The sequence below is a fragment of the Cheilinus undulatus genome, linkage group 9, assembly GCF_018320785.1.
Source record: "Cheilinus undulatus linkage group 9, ASM1832078v1, whole genome shotgun sequence".
Lineage (NCBI taxonomy): Eukaryota > Metazoa > Chordata > Actinopteri > Labriformes > Labridae > Cheilinus > Cheilinus undulatus.
In genome coordinates this window covers 52,337,837-52,364,395 of record NC_054873.1, presented here as the reverse complement: position 1 = coordinate 52,364,395, position 26,559 = coordinate 52,337,837, and the positions used below count along the sequence as shown (strand labels likewise).

At 41.4% G+C, this 26,559-nt stretch overlaps 1 protein-coding gene across 2 annotated transcripts; it reads left to right on the top strand.

The window, feature by feature from the left end:
* Positions 1-26,559, top strand: ska1 (spindle and kinetochore associated complex subunit 1). Of its 2 annotated transcripts, none has more exons than XM_041796603.1 (7): positions 1-139; positions 11,538-11,623; positions 11,725-11,840; positions 12,122-12,216; positions 22,430-22,567; positions 23,108-23,277; positions 23,834-26,559. In XM_041796603.1, exons 2-7 carry the CDS (start codon positions 11,542-11,544, stop codon positions 23,980-23,982), a joined length of 750 nt encoding a protein of 249 aa, XP_041652537.1. In that variant the 5' UTR covers positions 1-139; positions 11,538-11,541; the 3' UTR covers positions 23,983-26,559. The 2 variants fall into 2 exon arrangements, with proteins under 2 accessions (XP_041652537.1, XP_041652538.1); XM_041796604.1 differs by having other exon boundaries at positions 36-139; positions 11,542-11,623.

The window sequence follows — 26,559 nt, the reverse complement described above, 5'->3', positions numbered from 1 at the left end:
TTCTCCTTTCCACCGCGGGGCGCATGCGCAGGTTGTTTGTCTCGATTCATTTGAAAATAACCCGGGAGAGACGGAGGACATCGAAGGGAGCCGATCAGTCATCAATAAGATTACAAGCCCGAATCAGGATCTGATCCAGGTAAACTCACCTGCCGACGGCCGGGGGAACTTCCTGTTTTTGCCTCTGATTATTTCTGTTAGCTCCGAGCTAACGGTAGCATTAGCTGGTACCAGTCTGTGTGAGTGTAAGAGTGAAAACGGTGACCGTGTCAAACGATGACCGCTTTGTGCTTCTAAAGGACGTAAAATGATAGAAATTAGCCAAACATGTCTGACTGTGATGAAGGAGGTGGCTGATGGAGGTTATTACAAGCACCCAGGGGGGTTAAGGAGACTCATGCTGCCTTCCGTTTGTCGTCTTCACTCGTATTCCTACTTGTTTTTCCGACTTCTGACCGGAAGTGGCAAATGAAACGTGTCTCCAAGTCGCATTTACAACTCGTAAACTCGGTATTGCACAGAGCATCCCGACCTGGACGTCCCATCGTGGCGCACAAAGTATTACGAGTAGTAAAAACTCTGACTTTGACCCGTTTTCAGAACCCTTAGCTGTTTGTCAGTGCATTTTTAGAAACATTAACCACCCTGCAGCAACAGTCTCTAAATACATGAAGTACTGCGCATGTGCTGTTTTAAAGGTTTATTGGCTAACAACTGATCAATAATGCTAAAAACAATGACAGGCTAAGAGGGACATCTGTCCTTTTTGCATCTTTTTTAACTGATAAATGTGAATCCCATGCATGCATACTTACAGACGTTATTTAACTGATTGGCCCGCGTATTTAATACACTGAGGTACCTAGAAACTAAAGAAACACAGTCAGGGATTCACTAACGACCAGAGTTTTATTGGTTTTTTCTGGTTCATAAAAGTTCAAAAGCACGCACATCCCATAAAGCTGAGTGCTGGGTGCTGAAAAAAAAAACAGGTAAATAAGTCCGCACACCAGAAGCTGCTCCAAAGGCTTATTGATGGCGATTATCACCACATGTGACGCTTCGGGCCAGACCCTTCATCAGATAAACAGACACAGGGGATGCACCTCCATATATGTCTGAATCACCTGACACGTCATGTGACAAGATAATGTCGGTAAAAGTTAAGACATACCAAGAAATATATATGCATCTGCAAGTCACGTTATTTAGACGTCTGCAAGTCACGTTATTTAGACGTCTGCAAGTCACGTTATTTAGAAGTCTGCAAGTCACGTTATTTAGACGTCTGCAAGTCACGTTATTTAGACGTCTGCAAGTCACGTTATTTAGACGTCTGCAAGTCACGTTATTTAGAAGTCTGCAAGTCACGTTATTTAGACGTCTGCAAGTCACGTTATTTAGAAGTCTGCAAGTCACGTTATCTAGACGTCTGCAAGTCATGTTATTTATACATCTGCAAGTCACGTTATCTATACATCTGCAAGTCACGTTATTTATACATCTGCAAGTCACATTATTTATACATCTGCAAGTCACGTTATTTAGACGTCTGCAAGTCACGTTATTTAGACGTCTGCAAGTCACATTATTTATACAACTGCAAGTCACGTTATTTATACATCTGCAAGTCACGTTATTTAGACGTCTGCAAGTCACGTTATTTATACATCTGCAAGTCACGTTATTTAGACGTCTGCAAGTCACGTTATTTATACATCTGCAAGTCACGTTATTTAGACGTCTGCAAGTCACGTTATCTAGACGTCTGCAAGTCACATTATTTAGACGTCTGCAAGTCACGTTATTTATACATCTGCAAGTCACGTTATTTAGATGTCTGCAAGTCATGTTATCTAGACGTCTGCAAGTCACGTTATTTATACATCTGCAAGTCACGTTATTTATACATCTGCAAGTCACGTTATTTAGAAGTCTGCAAGTCACGTTATCTAGACGTCTGCAAGTCACGTTATTTATACATCTGCAAGTCACGTTATTTAGACGTCTGCAAGTCACGTTATTTAGACGTCTGCAAGTCACGTTATTTATACATCGGCAAGTCACGTTATTTAGACGTCTGCAAGGCACGTTATTTAGATGTCTGCAAGTCACGTTATTTAGAAGTCTGCAAGTCACGTTATTTAGAAGTCTGCAAGTCACGTTATCTAGACGTCTGCAAGTCATGTTATTTATACATCTGCAAGTCACGTTATCTATACATCTGCAAGTCACGTTATTTAGACGTCTGCAAGTCACGTTATTTATACATCTGCAAGTCACGTTATTTAGACGTCTGCAAGTCACGTTATTTAGACATCTGCAAGTCACGTTATTTAGACGTCTGCAAGTCACGTTATCTAGACGTCTGCAAGTCACGTTATTTAGACGTCTGCAAGTCACGTTATTTATACATCTGCAAGTCACGTTATCTAGACGTCTGCAAGTCACGTTATTTAGACGTCTGCAAGTCACGTTATTTAAACGTCTGCAAGTCATGTTATTTATACATCTGCAAGTCACGTTATTTAGAAGTCTGCAAGTCACGTTATCTAGACGTCTGCAAGTCACGTTATTTATACATCTGCAAGTCACGTTATTTAGATGTCTGCAAGTCACGTTATCTATACATCTGCAAGTCACGTTATTTATACATCTGCAAGTCACATTATTTATACATCTGCAAGTCACATTATTTATACATCTGCAAGTCACGTTATTTAGATGTCTGCAAGTCACGTTATCTAGACGTCTGCAAGTCACGTTATTTATACATCTGCAAGTCACGTTATTTAGATGTCTGCAAGTCACGTTATCTATACATCTGCAAGTCACGTTATTTATACATCTGCAAGTCACGTTATTTAGATGTCTGCAAGTCACGTTATCTATACATCTGCAAGTCACGTTATCTATACATCTGCAAGTCACGTTATTTATACATCTGCAAGTCACATTATTTATACATCTGCAAGTCACGTTATTTAGACGTCTGCAAGTCACGTTATTTAGACGTCTGCAAGTCACATTATTTATACAACTGCAAGTCACGTTATTTATACATCTGCAAGTCACGTTATTTAGACGTCTGCAAGTCACGTTATTTATACATCTGCAAGTCACGTTATTTAGACGTCTGCAAGTCACGTTATTTATACATCTGCAAGTCACGTTATTTAGACGTCTGCAAGTCACGTTATCTAGACGTCTGCAAGTCACATTATTTAGACGTCTGCAAGTCACGTTATTTATACATCTGCAAGTCACGTTATTTAGATGTCTGCAAGTCATGTTATCTAGACGTCTGCAAGTCACGTTATTTATACATCTGCAAGTCACGTTATTTATACATCTGCAAGTCACGTTATTTAGAAGTCTGCAAGTCACGTTATCTAGACGTCTGCAAGTCACGTTATTTATACATCTGCAAGTCACGTTATTTAGACGTCTGCAAGTCACGTTATTTAGACGTCTGCAAGTCACGTTATTTATACATCGGCAAGTCACGTTATTTAGACGTCTGCAAGTCACGTTATTTATACATCGGCAAGTCACGTTATTTAGACGTCTGCAAGGCACGTTATTTAGACGTCTGCAAGGCACGTTATTTAGATGTCTGCAAGTCACGTTATTTAGAAGTCTGCAAGTCACGTCATTTAGACGTCTGCAAGTCACGTTATTTAGACATCTGCAAGTCACGTTATTTAGAAGTCTGCAAGTCACGTTATCTAGACGTCTGCAAGTCATGTTATTTATACATCTGCAAGTCACGTTATCTATACATCTGCAAGTCACGTTATTTAGACGTCTGCAAGTCACGTTATTTAGACATCTGCAAGTCACGTTATTTAGACGTCTGCAAGTCACGTTATTTAGACATCTGCAAGTCACGTTATTTAGACGTCTGCAAGTCACGTTATCTAGACGTCTGCAAGTCACGTTATTTAGACGTCTGCAAGTCACGTTATTTATACATCTGCAAGTCACGTTATCTAGACGTCTGCAAGTCACGTTATTTAGACGTCTGCAAGTCACGTTATTTATACATCTGCAAGTCACGTTATTTAGAAGTCTGCAAGTCACGTTATCTAGACGTCTGCAAGTCACGTTATTTAGACGTCTGCAAGTCATGTTATCTAGACGTCTGCAAGTCACGTTATTTATACATCTGCAAGTCACGTTATTTAGACGTCTGCAAGTCACGTTATTTAGACATCTGCAAGTCACGTTATTTAGACGTCTGCAAGTCATGTTATTTATACATCTGCAAGTCACGTTATTTAGACGTCTGCAAGTCACGTTATTTAGACGTCTGCAAGTCACGTTATTTAGACATCTGCAAGTCACGTTATTTAGATGTCTGCAAGTCACGTTATTTAGACGTCTGCAAGTCACGTTATTTAGACATCTGCAAGTCACGTTATTTAGGCGTCTGCAAGTCACGTTATTTAGGCGTCTGCAAGTCACGTTATTTAGACGTCTGCAAGTCACGTTATTTAGACGTCTGCAAGTCACGTTATCTAGACGTCTGCAAGTCACGTTATTTAGACGTCTGCAAGTCACGTTATTTAGACGTCTGCAAGTCACGTTATTTAGACGTCTGCAAGTCACGTTATTTAGACGTCTGCAAGTCACGTTATTTAGATGTCTGCAAGTCACGTTATCTAGACGTCTGCAAGTCACGTTATTTATACATCTGCAAGTCACGTTATTTAGACGTCTGCAAGTCACGTTATTTATACATCTGCAAGTCACGTTATTTAGACGTCTGCAAGTCACGTTATCTAGACGTCTGCAAGTCACATTATTTAGACGTCTGCAAGTCACGTTATTTATACATCTGCAAGTCACGTTATTTAGATGTCTGCAAGTCATGTTATCTAGACGTCTGCAAGTCACGTTATTTATACATCTGCAAGTCACGTTATTTAGACGTCTGCAAGTCACGTTATTTAGACATCTGCAAGTCACGTTATTTAGACGTCTGCAAGTCACGTTATCTAGACGTCTGCAAGTCACGTTATTTAGACGTCTGCAAGTCACGTTATTTATACATCTGCAAGTCACGTTATCTAGACGTCTGCAAGTCACGTTATTTAGACGTCTGCAAGTCACGTTATTTAAACGTCTGCAAGTCACGTTATTTATACATCTGCAAGTCACGTTATTTAGAAGTCTGCAAGTCACGTTATCTAGACGTCTGCAAGTCACGTTATTTATACATCTGCAAGTCACGTTATTTAGATGTCTGCAAGTCATGTTATCTAGACGTCTGCAAGTCACGTTATTTATACATCTGCAAGTCACGTTATTTAGACGTCTGCAAGTCACGTTATTTAGACATCTGCAAGTCACGTTATTTAGACGTCTGCAAGTCACGTTATTTATACATCTGCAAGTCACGTTATTTAGACGTCTGCAAGTCACGTTATTTAGACGTCTGCAAGTCACGTTATTTAGACGTCTGCAAGTCACGTTATTTAGACATCTGCAAGTCACGTTATTTAGATGTCTGCAAGTCACGTTATTTAGACATCTGCAAGTCACGTTATTTAGACATCTGCAAGTCACGTTATTTAGGCGTCTGCAAGTCACGTTATTTAGACGTCTGCAAGTCACATTATTTAGACGTCTGCAAGTCACGTTATTTAGACGTCTGCAAGTCACGTTATCTAGACGTCTGCAAGTCACGTTATTTAGACGTCTGCAAGTCACGTTATTTAGACGTCTGCAAGTCACGTTATTTAGACGTCTGCAAGTCACGTTATTTAGATGTCTGCAAGTCACGTTATCTAGACGTCTGCAAGTCACGTTATCTAGACGTCTGCAAGTCACGTTATTTATACATCTGCAAGTCACATTATTTATACATCTGCAAGTCACGTTATTTAGACGTCTGCAAGTCACGTTATTTAGACGTCTGCAAGTCACGTTATTTAGACGTCTGCAAGTCACGTTATTTATACATCTGCAAGTCACGTTATTTATACATCTGCAAGTCACGTTATTTAGACGTCTGCAAGTCACGTTATTTAGACGTCTGCAAGTCACGTTATTTAGACGTCTGCAAGTCACGTTATTTATACATCTGCAGGTCACGTTATTTATACATCTGCAAGTCACGTTATTTAGACGTCTGCAAGTCACGTTATTTATACATCTGCAAGTCACGTTATTTAGACGTCTGCAAGTCACGTTATCTAGACGTCTGCAAGTCACATTATTTAGACGTCTGCAAGTCACGTTATTTATACATCTGCAAGTCACGTTATTTAGATGTCTGCAAGTCATGTTATCTAGACGTCTGCAAGTCACGTTATTTATACATCTGCAAGTCACGTTATTTATACATCTGCAAGTCACGTTATTTAGAAGTCTGCAAGTCACGTTATCTAGACGTCTGCAAGTCACGTTATTTATACATCTGCAAGTCACGTTATTGATACATCTGCAAGTCACGTTATTTAGACGTCTGCAAGTCACGTTATTTAGACGTCTGCAAGTCACGTTATTTATACATCTGCAAGTCACGTTATTTATACATCGGCAAGTCACGTTATTTAGACATCTGCAAGTCATGTTATTTAGACGTCTGCAAGTCACGTTATTTAGACGTCTGCAAGGCACGTTATTTAGATGTCTGCAAGTCATGTTATTTAGACATCTGCAAGTCACGTTATTTAGACGTCTGCAAGTCACGTTATTTATACATCTGCAAGTCACGTTATTTAGACGTCTGCAAGTCACGTTATCTAGACGTCTGCAAGTCACATTATTTAGACGTCTGCAAGTCACGTTATTTATACATCTGCAAGTCACGTTATTTAGATGTCTGCAAGTCATGTTATCTAGACGTCTGCAAGTCACGTTATTTATACATCTGCAAGTCACGTTATTTATACATCTGCAAGTCACGTTATTTAGAAGTCTGCAAGTCACGTTATCTAGACGTCTGCAAGTCACGTTATTTATACATCTGCAAGTCACGTTATTGATACATCTGCAAGTCACGTTATTTAGACGTCTGCAAGTCACGTTATTTAGACGTCTGCAAGTCACGTTATTTATACATCTGCAAGTCACGTTATTTATACATCGGCAAGTCACGTTATTTAGACATCTGCAAGTCACGTTATTTAGACGTCTGCAAGTCACGTTATTTAGACGTCTGCAAGGCACGTTATTTAGATGTCTGCAAGTCATGTTATTTAGACATCTGCAAGTCACGTTATTTAGACGTCTGCAAGTCACGTTATTTAGACGTCTGCAAGTCACGTTATTTAGACATCTGCAAGTCACGTTATTTAGAAGTCTGCAAGTCACGTTATTTAGACGTCTGCAAGTCATGTTATTTATACATCTGCAAGTCACGTTATCTATACATCTGCAAGTCACGTTATTTAGACGTCTGCAAGTCACGTTATTTATACATCTGCAAGTCACGTTATTTAGATGTCTGCAAGTCACGTTATTTAGACATCTGCAAGTCACGTTATTTAGAAGTCTGCAAGTCACGTTATTTAGACGTCTGCAAGTCACGTTATTAATACATCTGCAAGTCACGTTATTTAGACGTCTGCAAGTCACGTTATCTAGACGTCTGCAAGTCACGTTATTTATACATCTGCAAGTCACGTTATTTATACATCTGCAAGTCACGTTATTTATACATCTTCAAGTCACGTTATTTAGAAGTCTGCAAGTCACGTTATCTAGACGTCTGCAAGTCACGTTACTTATACATCTGCAAGTCACGTTATTTAGACGTCTGCAAGTCACGTTATTTAGACATCTGCAAGTCACGTTATTTAGACGTCTGCAAGTCACGTTATTTAGACGTCTGCAAGTCACGTTATCTAGACGTCTGCAAGTCACGTTATTTATACATCTGCAAGTCACATTATTTATACATCTGCAAGTCACGTTATTTAGACGTCTGCAAGTCACGTTATTTAGACGTCTGCAAGTCACGTTATCTAGAAGTCTGCAAGTCACGTTATTGATACATCTGCAAGTCACGTTATTTAGACGTCTGCAAGTCACGTTATCTAGAAGTCTGCAAGTCACGTTATTGATACATCTGCAAGTCACGTTATTTAGACGTCTGCAAGTCACGTTATTTAAACGTCTGCAAGTCACGTTATTTATACATCTGAAAGTCACGTTATTTATACATCGGCAAGTCACGTTATTTATACATCTGCAAGGCACGTTATTTAGACATCTGCAAGTCACGTTATTTAGATGTCTGCAAGTCACGTTATTTAGACGTCTGCAAGTCACGTTATTTATACATCTGAAAGTCACGTTATTTAGACGTCTGCAAGTCACGTTATCTAGACGTCTGCAAGTCACGTTATGTATAAATCCCAAAAGCGCCCCTCTTCAACAGCATTGAATCGACATCTCCACGTTTGGTAGTTTTACCAGTTCGATGCCACAGTACCTCAGAGCAGACACACTGTGTAAACCGTTTGTGAAATGTTGTGCAACTGGGTGCGGACTTGTGTTTTTTTTGTGTGTGTTTCATCCCATGTAGAGAGCTCATATAATACTCTATTTCCATTTTAGATTGTTGTATCTTTTATAACTTTTGAGTCAGTTTACACCTTTGGATTTAATATTATCAAACAATACAAGTAAATTCAAAATATAAAGCTTATGATAGTTTCTGTTTCCATTGTCATAATAATAAATTACATCCTTTTAACCGAACTTTGGAGCCGGTTTGCTCTACATCCAACCAAAATAAGCGCTATAGAGACACTCAATTTTCTTCAACTCGTTATGACAAATGGAACGCAGCATCAGCTGAAGGTCAGCCGCTAACACGGTCACTAAATGATCCATAACACCGGTCCATGGTTCTACAGCCGCTCACACATTCACTAAATGATCCATAACACCGGTCCATGGTTCTACAGCCACTCACACGGTCACTAAATGATTTGTGTCTGTGCACACCTATATATATATACATGTATAATATCTGAGCTTTTTAATCCTGATAAATAAATGGAGACAGAGCTTTTTAATCCTGATTGATAAATGCAGACAGAGCTTTTTAATCCTGATTGATAAATGGAGACATTGCTTTTTAATCCTGATTGATAAATGCAGACAGAGCTTTTTAATCCTGATAAATAAATGGAGACGGAGCTTTTTAATCCTGATTGATAAATGCAGACAGAGCTTTTTAATCCTGATTGATAAATGCAGACAGAGCTTTTTAATCCTGATTGAAAAATGGAGACAGAGCTTTTTAATCCTGATTGATCAATGCAGACAGAGCTTTTTAATCCTGATTGATAATTGGAGACAGAGCTTTTTAATCCTGATTGATAGATGCAGACAGAGCTTTTTTTAATCCTGATTGATAAATGGAGACATTGCTTTTTAATCCTGATTGATAAATGGAGACAGAGCTTTTTAATCCTGATTGATAAATGGAGACAGAGCTTTTTAATCCTGATTGATAAATGGAGACATTGCTTTTTAATCCTGATTGATAAATGCAGACAGAGCTTTTTAATCCTGATTGATAAATGCAGACAGAGCTTTTTAATCCTTATTGATAAATGCAGACAGAGATTTTTAATCCTGATTGATAAATGCAGACAGAGCTTTTTAATCCTGATTTATAAATGCAGACAGAGCTTTTTAATCCTGATTGATAAATGGAGACAGAGCTTTTTAATCCTTATTGATAAATGCAGACAGAGCTTTTTAATCCTGATTGATAAATGGAGACAGAGCTTTTTAATCCTGATTGATAAATGGAGACAGAGCTTTTTAATCCTGATTGATAAATGGAGACATTGCATTTTAATCCTGATTGATAAATGCAGACAGAGCTTTTTAATCCTGATTGATAAATGCAGACAGAGCTTTTTAATCCTGATTGATAAATGGAGACAGAGCTTTTTAATCCTGATTGATAAATGCAGACAGAGCTTTTTAATCCTGATTGATAAATGGAGACATTGCTTTTTAATCCTGATTGATAAATGCAGACAGAGCTTTTTAATCCTGATTGATAAATGCAGACAGAGCTTTTTAATCCTGATTGATAAATGGAGAAAGAGCTTTTTAATCCTGATTGATAAATGGAGACATTGCTTTTTAATTCTGATTGATAAATGCAGACAGAGCTTTTTAATCCTGATTGATAAATGCAGACAGAGCTTTTTAATCCTGATTGATAAATGGAGACAGAGCTTTTTAATCCTGATTGATAAATGCAGACAGAGCTTTTTAATCCTGATTGATAAATGCAGACAGAGCTTTTTAATCCTGATTGATAAATGGAGACAGAGCTTTTTAATCCTGATGGATAAATGGAGACATTTCTTTTTAATCCTGATCGATAAATGGAGACAGAGCTTTTTAATCCTGATTGATAAATGCAGACAGAGCTTTTTAATCCTGATTGATAAATTCAGACAGAGCTTTTTAATCCTGATTGATAAATGCAGACAGAGCTTTTTAATCCTGATTGACAAATGGAGACAGAGCTTTTTAATCCTGATTGATAAATGCAGACAGAGCTTTTTAATCCTGATTGATAAATGCAGACAGAGCTTTTTAATCCTGATTGATAATTGGAGACAGAGCTTTTTAATCCTGATTGATGATTTGGAGACAGAGCTTTTTAATCCTGATTGATAAATGCAGACAGAGCTTTTTAATCCTGATTGATAAATGGAGACAGAGCTTTTTAATCCTGATTGATAAATGCAGACAGAGCTTTTTAATCCTGATTGATAAATGCAGACAGAGCTTTTTAATCCTGATTGACAAATGGAGACAGAGCTTTTTAATCCTGATTGATGATTTGGAGACAGAGCTTTTTAATCTTGATTGATAAATGCAGACAGAGCTTTTTAATCCTGATTGATAATTGGAGACAGAGCTTTTAATCCTGATTGATAAATGCAGACAGAGCTTTTAATCCTGATTGATAAATGCAGACAGAGCTTTTTAATCCTGATTGATAAATGGAGACAGAGCTTTTTAATCCTGATTGATAAATGCAGACAGAGCTTTTTAATCCTGATTGATAAATGCAGACAGAGCTTTTTAATCCTGATTGATAAATGGAGACATTGCTTTTTAATCCTGATTGATAAATGCAGACAGAGCTTTTTAATCCTGATTGATAAATGCAGACAGAGCTTTTTAATCCTGATTGATAAATGGAGACAGAGCTTTGTAACCCTGATTGATAAATGGAGACATTGCTTTTTAATCCTGATTGATAAATGCAGACAGAGCTTTTTAATGCTGATTGATAAATGCAGACAGAGCTTTTTAATCCTGATTGATAAATGGAGACATTGCTTTTTAATCCTGATTGATAAATGCAGATAGAGCTTTTTAATCCTGATTGATAAATGGAGACAGAGCTTTTTAATCCTGATTGATAATTGGAGACAGAGCTTTTTAATCCTGATTGATAAATGTAGACGGAGCTTTTTAATCCTAAACTCTCCATACATATATTTATATTTAAAATTATTCTGATCTGCTTGTTTCAGGAAGATGGGGGATTTAGAGGAGGTCAGTCAACATGTTCAGGACCGGATTTCATCTTTGAGAAGGACCCTGGACCTGTCTGTCATCGGTACGCCCCTGAGCCCAGTCATCTAGAGTTTGAATTTACAGCTTCATGAGATCAGGATTTTTACGTATCAGTGATTGTTCTCTGTTCCATCGATATCAAAGATTTTCCACAGAATAAGATGAAGAAGCTGGGACAGGAGATCTTTGCTCTGGAGAAACTTCTGGAAGACTTTGAGAGATGTGTGGACCATCAGAGAGACCAGCTAACTGTCCTGAAGGTAAACGTGTGTGAGGCCGGTGTTCACCTGTCCAAGTGAGGCCTGCAGCACATGGAGGAGGTCTTAAGCATAAATCAGGCTTTAGATGTTCATATCTCTGTTTATGAGGCTGTGACCGTGATCTGACGCTGCTGTGGCGTTTCACCTTCAGAATGAATGTCGTGGTGGTGTGATGGATCCAGATCTGAACCCATCCACCTTAATGTGACTGCCTCATGTCTGACATGCTGTCTGTGAGGGGTTCACTGACTGTCTCTAATGTAGAGGTTCGTCTGTTTCAGGAGCTGGAGGCGTCACTCCACAAAGACCTGGAGGACGTGAGTCACATGAAGGAGAACATTCCTGCTCACATGCCCAAGAAAGAAGCTCCAGCACCGTAAGGATTCATCATGTTTAACTTGACCCTGAAAATCTAGCTCTAGATCTCATCATCTTTGATGGCAAGGATGGAATGTTTGTTCGGCTTTGTAGACATCATCTTTGATGGCAAGGATGGAATGTTTTTTAAGCGTTGTAGACATAATCTTTGATGGCAAGGATGGAATGTTTTTTAAGCTTTGTAGACATAATCTTTGATGGCAAGGATGGAATGTTTTTTTAAGCTTTGATGACATCTTTGACGGCAATGATGGAATGTTATTTAAGCTTTAATGACATCATCTTTGATGGCAAGGATAGTATGTTCGTTAAGCTTTGGTAACACCATCTTTGATGGGAAGGATGGAATGTTTGTTAAAATTTGGTGACATCATCTTTGATGGCAAGGATGGAATGTTTTTTACAGTTTGATGACATCATCTTTGATGGCAAGGACGGAATGTTTGTTAAGCTTTGGTAACATCATCTTTGATTGCAAGGATGTAATGTTTGTTAAGCTTTGATGACATCATCTTTGATGGCAATGATGGAATGTTTGTTAAGCTTTAATAACATCATCTTTGATAGCAAGGATGGAATGTTTGTTAAGCTTTGATGACATCATCTTTTATGGTAAGGATGGAATGTTTGTTAAGCTTTGATGACATCATCTTTTATGGTGAGGAAGGAATGTTTGTTAAGCTTTGATGACATCATGTTTTATGGTAAGGATGGATTGTTTGTTAAGCTTTGGTGACATCATGTTTTATGGTAAGGATGGAATGTTTAAGCTTTGATGACATCATCTTTTATGGCAAGGATGGAATGTTTGTTAAGCTTTGATGATATCGTGTTTTATGGTAAGGATGGAATGTTTGTTAAGCTTTAATGACATTTGTTTGTTAAGCTTTGATGACATCTTGTTTTATGGCAAGGATGGAATGTTTGTTATGCTTTGATGACATTATCTTTTATGGCAAGGATGGAATGTTTGTTAAGCTTTGATGACATCATGTTTTATGGTAAGGAAGGAATGTTTGTTAAGCTTTAATGACATTTGTTTGTTAAGCTTTGATGACATCTTGTTTTATGGCAAGGATGGAATGTTTGTTATGCTTTGATGACATTATCTTTTATGGTAAGGATGGAATGTTTGTTAAGCTTTGATGACATCATGTTTTATGGTAGGGATGGAACGTTTGTTAAGCTTTGATGACATCATGTTTTATGGTAAGGATGGAATGTTTGTTAAGCTTTGATGACATCATCTTTTATGGTAAGGATGGAATGTTTGTTAAGCTTTGATGACATCATCTTTTATGGTGAGGAAGGAATGTTTGTTAAGCTTTGATGACATCATCTTTTATGGTAAGGATGGAATGTTTGTTAAGCTTTGATGACATCATGTTTTATGGTAAGGATGGAATGTTTGTTAAGCTTTAATGACATCATCTTTGATGGCAAGGATGGATTGTTTGTTAAGCTGATTACATCATAGTCATGGATATGGACAGAATGTTGGAGAGGCTGGGATGTTGGTGGTTTTTGGACGAGTGGGCGGGACTAAAGAAGAGCTCTCTGTTTCCCACAGTTGCTAAAATAGATTGTTGGTGTATCTTTGACATGATGGTTGTTAAACCCTTGCTCAAGCTTGGTACCACCACTGTTACCATGGAAACAGTAACAGGGACCAGGGACCTCAAACATGAAGCCTGTGAACACAGATTCTTCAGATCTTCCCCACAGAAGGAGTTTGACCAACGGGCCGTTAACGGTGACCTCACCGTGAGGACGGTTCTAGAAGTGTGGTTCTCAACTGAAAACAATGAAACGGGACAAACATGCATGTTTCACAGAGTTTCATTGACAGTTTGCCGCCATTTATTCCCAGGCACAAATCTGCGACCCTGAAAAGGGCTGTGCGACCCACATCTGGGTCCTGACCCACCAGCTGAGAACCGCTGGTGTAGAAGGTCATAGCAAAACCCTTCATTTTCAAAAATGCTGGCCCACATGTGGACGAGGCCAGAACCTCTATGTTTGGTCTGTCAGTAATCCTTTAGATGTTAAATTCAGTAGTTATACCAGCTCTAAGAGTTGAACCCGGGTACCTTCAGAGCCCAGGTTCAACTCTTAGAGACGGTCATTTTACAGAAGACCAGTCTCACCCACAATTTCCACATACAACGTCTGCGGCGCACTCTTCAGCGCCACGGTTTTGCTCCAACCAAAGGTGAGCCACCGCACCCATTAGAAATGTGTCTAGAGTGCTGCACCACGGCCTGCAGCCCTGACCTGAGGGCAGAGATCCCGGGAGAAATGCGAGTTCATGCAGGAATAGTATGTCAACAGCAGACGATTTTACCTTTTGGGGTTAATTTATCACCCTTCCCAGTAAATGTTCATGATATTATTGCTTCTCCATTGGGTGAGGACTTTAGGAAGTTAAAAGGTTAACGTTTGCTCAAAAGATCTGTGGTTTTATGTAAAATTCTTTGGCTAAGGGCGCACTCACATTAGGCCATCCGTACTGGGCTAAAGCCCATCTGACCCCCTCCCCTGTCCCCCTTTGGCCCGCACTCAACACTGATTAACACATCCAGGCCTGAGCACGGATACGTCACACGCTGACGTCATCACACAACGCATCCGCTGTTGATGAATTTATACGTGTTGATGACTCAGTGTTGTTTTTAGGCTGTAAAACAGCTACAGATTTATACGATATCTGATCTGACACCTGAGCTGGCATCAGTAGCTACGTTAACTACAGAGCCCAGTGAGGAGAGAGAGAGAGAGGTTTGTAGTGGAGAGTTATCGCTCACAGCATATAATCTGGGTCCTGATCAGAGTTCCAAGCACTTCTGCTGAATGAAACCCAGACTTTGTAACTGGTATGAGCCCCTACAGTCATTCCTCTGCATGAATCCCCCTAACATTCCTCTATGCTCCATGAACTGTAGCATCTCTGCCTAATTTCTGATGCCTCTCAGTGCTGGACTAAACTAGCTCTCCTGTCCTAGGACAGCCTGTGTCCAGAGCAGATTAAATGTTCAGTTAAAAGATTATTTTAATGCGACGAGAGCGTTTTAGCCATCTGATGAGAGCTGGAGGTGAAAACGCTCAGGATTAATAAACGATGTTCGGTCCAAACGTCAGCGGTCGAGATCACAGTTTCACTTCTTGATGACATGAAATAGAATCATAGGTAAATGAATTCAGTGGACGATAGAACCTGTTATATTTTATAACAATGAGAGGTTAACCCCAGCTCACACTGGACTGGGATCCATTAGAACGAGGTCGTTGTGGAGCTGTACGAAGTTTAATTCTTCAGCTCTTATAAAATCTTTGTAACTTGTTGAAATGCAGTGAAATAAAATATCTAGTTCTCTCTCTTTCTCTAGAAAAATCCTGCCGTCTCTGTCAGCCTCTCTGTAGGACAGTGTGTCTGTTGAACATGCAGCTGCTGCCTGGTTTGCTCTCTGCGTTCTGAAGCGGGTCCTTTTGTTGTTACTTCACGTTACGTCAGACCCCTATGCTTGTGCTCCTTCATTTACATCCGTGCCGTGCCGAGGCCCACCTCGTCCTTCTGTGCCGGAGCCGTGAAGCGTGCCGCGCCCAAACATGGAAGGATTGCACTCAGACTGGCCAAACGTACCGGACTTTAGGCTAAACTAGCTCAGGCACGGTATTGATGGACTAGTGAGTCAGTGTTGCCAGATGAAAAAAACAGCAATATCATACTGCAGCTTTGAAATTATGGTATTTTACAAAAAACTATCATACCTGTGCAGAAACGTGAGCAATGAACTAAATACCACAAAACTTTGCCCTGCACAGAGCACTGATGCGGCGAGGAGTATACAAGACGGCAACTGTGTGCCTCACACAACATAGCCAAGAGCAGTCCATAACGCAAACAGTACTTCTGTTTTTGCCCTTCAAAACAAAAGCGCCAATCTACATACAGCGTCAGTATTTCGTCACAGGAAAATGAAGTAACTCAAAGTATTTAGCACAAAAGCAGCTACAAAGACAATAAATTAAAGCTTCCAATATATGCCTTATCACATTTATTTAAAGTGACAGGCAGTTAACACTAAACAAAGAGCTTACAATATTGCCACCCACACTACATAATAATTGTATTGTTTGACTCACCTAACAGTCGAATTTGACCTCTGGCTCTGAATCGCTGTCAGTCACTGAAGCAGATGCAGCTGAGGCTGAAGGTCGGGAAGCAGCTGAAGTTGTTGGTCCTTTCTTTGTGTAAAGATTGGATGCACTCATTGAGCGCAGCATCATTTTTGTTGGGGTGAATTTTGTACATCCACCTGCAGTTTTCACACACTCAGATGTGTGTGTGAGTCCGTTGAGAGTGTCAGTGATCAGGTTCACTTTAGAGAGAAAAACCCTCACATGAGGCGTTTGAGTGTGGGAAAATAAGTACATCCAGAACAAATGACGCCAGGTGTTTGAACACCTCTTTACCAGCCATGTGTTTGAGCTGTAAAGCACTATACCAGAATGCATCTACATCCATGCCCTTTGAACTGGCAGGCAGGTTCATCAGGGGCATTTTTCTCCACTCATCATCAATGGCTTGAACAAGATCTGTATCGTTGATGTCCAGTATTCGTGGCACTGCTTGGATTAAAGGGAACAGGGAGGGGTGCAGTGCCGGGAGTGTGCATCCATTGCAACTGCAGGAGAGAGGCACTCCATTTGTGTCAGGACCGGGTCGTCGAAATTGAAACATTTCTGTATTTCTCTGCAGGCAACCTTCAAGAACATCTGACACCTCATCCTGAACTCGGTCACAGCAGCAGGCGAAACCTGTATGGTGTTGCTGTTGAGGCGTTGCATCACACTGGCACCCAACTATACTGCAGTGAGTGGCAAAGTCTTCGCAGTGTCTGTCGGGTCAATCTGGGAGATGTTGTGGAGAACATAGTCTCTGTCCATGAAAGACAAAAGAAGGTCCTTGTATGTTTCACACATCCTGCTCCTCAGGGTTGTGATAACTACCTTCTCACTCTGGAAGTATTCATTGAGACCTGTGAATTTTGGCAGCACCCAGTCCAAAAAACAAAAGTAGAGTCTCAATGATTCACTGTTCAGTGCGTTGTAGATGTTTTCGGCTGCGTTTAATCTTGCTTCCAGCCACTGGTCAGTGAAAAAAAGCCTCAGTGCATCCCACTGTTGGCACATCTGCTTAACAGAGAGCCAGCGGGTCTGTGATGGCTTTAGAAGTTTGTGAGGCTCAGCATGACAGAACTCCTGAAACTCTTTAAACTGAGCCTCACGTTTGGCGCTGTTTTTGAAATAGCCGTACACATCCCTGCATAAAGCTTCACACATATGGGGTAGCTGCTTGCAGGAGTGACAGATGCATCTCGGAACCGTTAACCCCGGCAAGTCATTTTTCAACCTTGAGACAGAGTTGTTTGTCCCCATCATGGTGTTGCATCCATCTGAGGCAATCCCACAGTGTTCTCCAGTGGGACTTTGGCATCAGTGAAGGACTTCATGAGTTGGGTATACAGCCTCTCCGCTGTAGCCCCCTCACTGGCCAACTCTCCATTCTCATCAGTGAACACCTGAGCTAATTTCCAGAAACAGGTCTGCACAGATTTTGATCCATCATCAAAGCAACGAACAACAATACAAAGCGTTTTTACTGTGCCGATGTCTGTTGACTCGTCAATAAGCAAGCTGAATTTCTTCTTTTTCAAAATACCAATCCCCTATCACATGTTTAGTGATAGCAGCTGCTTTTGTACGTCCAAGATTCAAGCCCTGAGCAGTTTTTGAGTCTTTGAAAATGTCTTTTATAACATCCACCAAATCATCCGCGGCTCTCATGGCAATGTTGTGCTCGGCTAGAAAACCAGCTAGCTTTATTTCTGCTGTTTTGACCGCGGTTTCCATTTTTTCTTTTTCATTACTTTGCCGTAGACACTGCACAATGGATGCTTGATTTGGTGCCAGACTTTCTGACTTTTCCATGTGTCTAGTCCTTTTCGCGTGGTTCTTCAAAACTGTTATTTCACTCACCATCTGGACATAGCAACAGCGACAGAAAGCTTTTGCATTGTTTCCAGCGACGGGTTTTAACCATCCCTTGAACATTCAGTGTTTCCCCTAGGATGGAGTTGTAGCAGCGGAGGTGAAGCACGCCCCCCCCCACAATTGATTTGTGTGGGGGGTTTTCAGTTTGAATGAAATTTCCATGTTGTGATCAGCAGGGTCACTGTATTTATCAAAATAAGTGATATTTCTTTTTACATTCATCAGTAATCAGAGATAATGTACTTTTACCAAAGTTAAAGATTCAGGGCTTTTGAGAAAACATAAGGAGCAGAGACCCCACAAGCCCCCCCATGGCTCCACCTCTGACTGACTTATCCACCACACAGGATTTACACACCATATCAGCACAGTGTCAGAAACGTAGGGTTATAGACACTTTAGGAAATAATTAATCACAGACATACTTCAAGAGCCCCTGCAGCAGTTTTTAAGGAGAATTATTCTGGTAGATCCACTAAAAGAACCTAGTCAGAGGGCTGAGTTGTGATCAGGTCTGAATTTAATTTTTGTTTGCACTAAAACTGTTTAAGTTGGTTTCACTCTCTTCATAGCGCTGCAGACATACAGCAGAGGGCCTCTGCTGCTCTGATGGCCTCATGACGCACAGGAAGAGACTGGCACAGAGATACTGAACCAACAGTCTGTTGTTTGAGGGGAAATCCTGTTTATCCATAGAAATTGGCCTCTTTTCATAAAGTGTTTAATTTACAGACAAGGACAGGGACAGAAAGGGGCAAACAGTGAAAATGAACTCTCTGTAGGAGCTGACTGAAGTACGCTACACTTTTTGGCACTCGCGAACAGTGATCAAGAAAATAATTCCACCTAAGGCTTAAAAAACAAAGAATGTGTACATGAAGTCTATAAATCTGATCTGACATGACTCTCATTAATATAACCAGGGTTAATCAGTCCTCTGTCAGCTGTAGCTGATGTTTTTGGAGGTGATGCCTGACGAGGATGTGAGTGTTTGCTTTCATGCTTCATTCAGTCAGAAAACTTTGATTACAGGAGTAAAAAAACGGATTTGTCAAGGACAGTGCTTAAGTGAATACAATATTATAATTTCTTAAAATGAACGCAGCTTCTGTCATTCCGTGCGTTAGTGTCAGGTCAGACTGCAGGAGGAACTGGACACGCATGTTGCAGTACAGGTGGGAGGGAGAGATGACACACGCTGCTCAGGCAGGTGTTAATGACCAGGAAATCAGCAGGAATGGTCAGGTAGGACGTTAGCTGTCCGACGCAGGACTCTATCGCTACGTCCTGTCCGTTCAGTTCAGCGCTGTGTGAACGAGGAAAATGACGACTTTTTTAACGTCTTGCTGAGCTTCATGTGTGCGTGGGCCGAGGGCGCGTTCTCCCGCTTACTTCCGTGTAGACAGTTTTGCTCCGCGAGTGTCAGAAGCTGTCACCTCTCCCTCCCGCTTTCTTTTGCGAAGAGAAGACTCGCCTTACTTGAATTCTGATTGGCTCTATATTTTAGCTGACCAATCCAACCGACAAACGCAACACGTATTAGTCAATCAGTGGCCGATAAGGACGTGAGGGACGAAATACGGAACAAGTGGCGTCCCGTATTGACTCAGTACAGGACGCTGCATTTAAATGCAGCAGCGGCGGTCAGATTCCAGCAGCGGCACACCGCCACTGCTGGAATCAGTTTCTGAATTTACGTGTGACGTGCACAAGCCGCATGCGCGAGCAGTGTGAGAGGTGATGTTTTGATTGGCAGGCAGAGCTTGACACGAGAGCAGAGGGTGTGTCAGTCAGGTGCTGTATGGTGCTGATGTGAGCCCATCTCAGTCGAGCTGACGTGATTAGTTGCTCTCAAATCTTGAGCAGTGTTTGGTTGTGGATACATTCGAAATGGCAAAACTATTGTTAATAAGTGTTTTTTTTAAACTATTGATCATACATCGTACAGAGGCCAAAATTATCGTACAAATACGATAGTTGTCGTACATCTGGCAACACTGGTGAGAGTGTACCCTTAATATACTCAAAAGTTATCTTTTCCTCGTCAATGGCGCCGTTGTAGCCCTGTGACCCACTGACCTCTTGGTGACCCTTTGCTCTCGCTGCAGGATGAGATGTAATGTTGACGTAGTGACGATTTAGGCTCAGGAGTCTGTGCATTATGTTCCCTTTTTTTTTTTTAAAGTAACGGATATTTTACACTTTTGACTTCCTGTTTGGAGCTTTTCAACGAGGTCTGGCAGCGGCTGGCGATGACAAGAGACCTGCAGCGCAGGGGTGCTTCAGGGACGCTGGACTGGAGCGTTGGCTGTGGAACTGCTCTGACTAGAGAGGGAGCGATGTGCTCCACTGCGCTGTATGTGGAAATTAGGGGTCAGCGATGAACTGGGACAGAATGTCCTCTCTATATTTAATCTACTTTTTTTAGGGCTGTCAAAGTTAACGCATTAATATCACGTTAACTCAAATAACTTTTAACGCCGCTAATTTTTTTGTCGCACGATTAACGCATGTGCGTTCTGTATGACCCTTGACCCATCCCGTAGTTTGCCAGACCAGGAAGTGGCGCCATCGTGATGCAGTACAAGCGAGCAACTGTCGACATGAATGGAGTTACAGGAAGTTCGTAGAGTCTTATATAGCCCGCACCACTCGCTGGCCATGCACACCGCTAATGCAGAGAGCCGCCCCCTCGCCATGCTGGATTTATTTACAATGGAGACACTCAGAAACTCTGCAGGGATGGACTCGCTATCCTGCATACCGAGCATTTCCCGGTGTGCCGATGCACTTTTAGGCCAGTATGATTTCTTCATTTATTTAGGCTGTTATATCTGCCATGAACGGCACCACAGCTGCGCTATTGACTGCTGACTGGTCCGATCACGTCTCCTAAAGGTCCGCTCTCATCCCCACGCAGCTCCTGCTTGAAAGTGAAAGTATTTGGAGAAAAACGAAACTTACTAAAACGATCGACTGGAACTGTGAATAAACGCCAAATTTAAATAACAGTCAATGAAGATGCTGCAAAAGTGTCAAAGCCTCTGCAGTCCCTGTAGGAGATTGTCTGATGCTGGTGAATGTACAGCTGCATCATGAGGAGGAGGAGGAGACAGAGCAGCAGAGGCTGGTGTGTGACAGGAGAGCAGAGGTTAGTGAATGAGCTCTGTAGAGTATCAGAATAGAAGCTGAAAGCATTATTAGACTGTGGCTCTCCTTTATTTAGGAAGAAAACATGGTTTTAGATTAAATCTGTAGCTCTTCTATGATCTGAAGAATGAAGAGATGGTTCAGTCCTCTTACTACACCTTCAAAGTTCTCCACTCAGACTTCTTTGACTTTGTGTGTTCATGAGTTTTGAAAAGCAGCTTCACGTGTGTGTTTATTGACATCATTCCAGTAAATCTACTGGACTGATGTCAGTCATTTCTGTCAGCATTTATTTTACATTTGGACTACATTTTTTAGTTTGAAAGTAAAAATCTGATAAATAATAGCAGACATTTTTAAGTAATGACTTGCTTTTTGTCTTGAGCAGGGCAGATGTGTCCACCTTACTCACATCAGAACAGTGAAACACCATTAGATGTGTCTGTGCCTTACTGCTGAGCTCTCAGCAGAGACTTGACTTCTTTATGTCCATGTGTGATGATGAGATCTGTTGTTCTGTGTTCAGCTGCTGAGAACAGAGGAGGTAACTTCTAGAAGTCTAAAGTTTGACTCTACATTGTGGTATTATTCAGTAATGTTACATTAAGGTCAGTATCTCCATCTGTTGGTCTTGAGTTTACCATGTTATGCTCTCAGCAGATTTTTGCAGCGTTCAGTATCTCTGAGCTCAGACAAGAGAATGTTCTGGACTTTATCTGTTGTTGTTTTGGGTTGTTGACATGAACAAACATTTGCATAAAGAAAGCATTTTTGCCCACTTGTGTTCATAAGGGTATTTAAATCTTGAGAAATAGTACTGTAAGGTACATTTAGAACAGACAAAAAAGTGCGATTAATCACGACTTAACTATGAAATTTGTGGACTGGGTTTGGAAATGTCATTGTTCTTGAATGAAGTGTTAATGATGTAAATGTTCACAGGTTGATCCCAGTAGAACAGTGAAGGAACAGCTGACACCGTGACACCGTCTTCTGTTTTCTCTCAGAGCTCGTGAGGCCGTGGTAAAGGCGGGCGACGCTGCAGATGTTCAACCGCCGCAGCAGGAACAGGTGAAGAAGAGCAGCCGCACCTTCATCAGACAGATGGACTTCATCACCGTGGCAGAGTTTGACAGCATCCCTCTGTAAGAACCACGACACAACACGGAGCCAAGGCGTGATAATGATCTGGCGTGATAGATGAACTGTCAGAGTGCAGCTCTGAGTCGAGGTGCATTCATGAGCGGCACCTCAGCACTCGGGTTAGGGTTAGGGTTAGGTCTCATAGACAGAGTTAGGGTTAGGTCTCGTGGGGGGTTAGGGTTAGGTCTCATAGACAGGGTTAGGGTTAGGTCTCGTGGGGGGGTTAGGGTTAGGTCTCATAGACAGGGTTAGGGTTAGGTCTCATGGGGGGGTTAGGGTTAGGTCTCATGGACAGTCTGACAGACGCAATCTTTGCCTCATGCTGACAGATGTTGTTGGCACCTCTTGGGAAAGTGGGGGGAACTGGTGAGGAGTGAGGGCTTTGTTCCTCACCAGTTCCACCCACTTTCCCAAAAGTGACCAAACATGGCCTTCTAGTTGGCAACAGCCCCCAACATTCCATTCTCTGCTTTGAATGATATGATGCCTAAATCCCAGCTTCACGCTGACTTTAACCCTTAATATCTCCGTCGGTGGTTCAGGTACATGAGAGGACGGGTGTCATACGACCAGCTGAACGCGGCCGTTCAGGGCATCAACACATCAGTCACAGCCAAATATAAAATCCTCCATCAGCCAATCAGAAGTCTCAACAATCATTCCAGAAAGCTGCAGCAGCGCTTCAAGGAGCAGGAGACCAAAGACACCAAAGGTGAGAGGGTAAATGACAGAGAGAGGTTTATCAGTCCTGAGGGACATCAGCAGACGAGGACAGAGAGGGCGCCCCCTGCTGTCTCTCTCACCGTGTATTATGGCGCCCCCTGCTGTCTCTCTCACCGTGTATTATGGCGCCCCCTGCTGTCTCTCTCACCGTGTATTATGGCGCCCCCTGCTGTCTCTCTCACCGTGTATTATGGCGCCCCCTGCTGTCTCTCTCACCGTGTATTATGGCGCCCCCTGCTGTCTCTCTGACCATGTATTATGGCGCCCCCTGCTGTCTCTCTCACCGTGTATTATGGCGCCCCATGCTGTCTCTCTGACCATGTATTATGGCGCCCCCTGCTGTCTCTCTCACCATGTATTATGGCGCCCCCTGCTGTCTCTCTCACCGTGTATTATGGCGCCCCCTGCTGTCTCTCTCACCGTGTATTATGGCGCCCCCTGCTGTCTCTCTCACCATGTATTATGGCGCCCCCTGCTGTCTCTCTCACCGTGTATTATGGCGCCCCCTGCTGTCTCTCTCACCCTGGTTTTTGCGTCTGTTCCAGGTCAGTTCTTCGTGGTGGAGGATGACATCAGAGAGTTTTCTCAGGTGAAGGTGGACAAACGCTTCCAGGGAATCCTCAACATGCTGAGACACTGTCAGCGAATCAGAGAGCTCCGAGGGGGCGGCCTGACCCGCTTCCTGCTGCTCTGAGGGAGCTTCTACAGGGTTTCTAGGAATAGAATAAGATTGCCTTGAATAAAACTACCTAAACAGACATTTTGAGGGACACCTCTCTATTTCTAGTGAGTCTGTTTTTTGTCTGGCACCTTGAGAAGTGTTTTCCTTGAGGGTGCTCCTTTTTTGCTTTTTCAGTTTCCTCAGGGTTCCCTCAGGGCTGGGCTTTGACTCATACAGACTGTCTAAAGTCCAGTCCAGACCCCAGATTTCTGTTGAGACCAGCCTCACTGCTGACTCTGAACATGCTGACCCTGTACCAGTTCACACGGCTGGGACTGGAGGAGCCGGTCCCTCTCAGACCCTCGGAATATTTCTGCAGCCTAAATCTGTCCGTACAGCGGGACGGTTCTGAACAGGCGTTGGTGTTTCACGTGTTTTTTTTTAACTTATTTTTTACAGTTAGAGTGTCAGGGCATATTAAAGTTCACCTCATCCATCAGTCCTTCTCATATCAATGTCCTTTTTGTCCAGTAAGCGCTCGTGTCCTCTTCTGTCTTCCTGAAATCAGTCCATTTTTCCCACTTTTCCAAAAATTGTGTTTCCTGTAATCTTAGTTTGTGTGTCAGCTTCTCCATTACAAATATTTCCTGGACAGTGCACACCCACTGCTCCCCAGTCGGTGGTTCTGCTTTATGCCACAATCTGGTGATTACTTTCTTGCTTGCTGACAATAGTATTTTAACAAGGAACTCATCTTTTCTGTGTATTATATCATGTAATGAATTTCCTAAATACAATTCTTAAATGTTTTGGGTATCTGATATCCTATTATTTTTTGCAAACTTTGCCATATTTCATCCCAATACCCTTTTAATTTTGGGCATGACCAGGATATGTGTGTATGGTCTGCATCAACGTGTTCACATGATCTCCAGCACAGTTGTTGTGTAGATACCAATTTACTCCTAATCTTTGGTGTTATAAAGAACCTGACAATATTTCTCCAGTTAAACTCTGTCCACGGCTAGTGGCCGTGCACTGCGATTTACACATGAGAAACCATTCCTCTTCTGTTATTTGTTCTTTCATCTCTTTTTCCCTTTTTTCTTTAATATACAGTGAAGAATCCCTGGATAACATCAAACTTTGATATAAGATTGAGATTTCTCTACTCTTCTTCTTCTCATAGGCTCTCTGAAATACCCCAACAATTTCATTATTCGTGTCGGCTTTCACCTCCTTCTCAAAACAATCCTTTAGTTGTAGGTAATGATATCGTTCATTTTCATCCAATCCAAATTTGTCCCTTAACTTTCAAACCTCTGCAGCTCGCCCTGTTCCACCATTGTTCCACCATTGTGCATACTGCAGTAATTCCCTTGTTTGCCCATTGCTTAAAACCTTTATCAGTTGTTCCTGGTATAAACCTAGAATCAAATGCAAACCAACTCAGCATCCCTATCGCTTTCTCCAGTTTATACCTTTCAACTACTGTATTCCATACTTCAGTTGTGGTTTTAGTCATTGTGTCCCGCCGGCTACCTAGTTTTTTCGCTAGTCCTTTGTGTGCTATTAAGTTTCGTACCTCCATGTCTGTCGCACCAAGTTCTATATTTTTCCATCATTGCACCAATATATCAAAGGTCTGATTTGTGCAGCATAAAAATATTCTTTAAGGCTTGGCAAGGCCAGACCGCCCTTTTCTTTAGGGAGCTGGAGGGTTATGTATCGGATCCTAGGTCTGTTTCCCCCCCTATAAATCTTGGTATCCATTTATCCCATTCTATCAACTGTTTTTGTGGAATTATCACTGGCAGAGATTGAAACAGATTTAAACGTCTCAGTAGAACATTCGTCTTAATTATTTCTATCCTTGAACTGAAGTTCAAGCAAATAGCTGACCATCTCTCAAAGTCTCTCCTAATTTCTTGGTTTATTTTGGTATAGTTTGCATCGTATAGCTTATCTATTTCCTTTGTAATGTTTACACCCAGATATTTCACTGATTTAGCATTCCATTTGAGCTTGTATATGTCTTGAACTTTTTGCAGCGGGGAATAATTTATTGCCAAAATCTGTGTTTTTGTGACATTAATTTTGTATCCTGAATATTCTCCATAATATTCTAGCAATCCCATTGTTTTAGGAAAACTTTCATCAGGATACTTTTAAAAAAACAATATATCGTCGGCAAATAATCCTATTTTGTGCTCCTCCCCTCCTAGCTTCACCCCTTTTACTTCTTCTTCTTGTCTAATCATTTGGGCTAACGGCTGGATAAACAGCGCAAAGAGACTTGGAGAGAGGCTACATCCTTGTCTAGTCCCCCTTTCTGTCAAACTGCCATTTATTTTAATCCTTGCCTTGGGTTCCTGATACATTCATCTAATACAATTGACAGACTGTTCATTGAATCTGAATTTTTCCAATACCCTGTACAAAAAATTCCAATTTACACTGTCGAAAGCCTTTTCAGCATCTATGCTTACCAGAATTGCACTTCCCCGTCCCTTTGGATGTTTTCTGTAACATGTAAACTCCTCCTGATATTATCTTGTGTTTGCCTCTCTTTAATAAACCCACACTGGTCCTCATGGATCAGATCCTGCA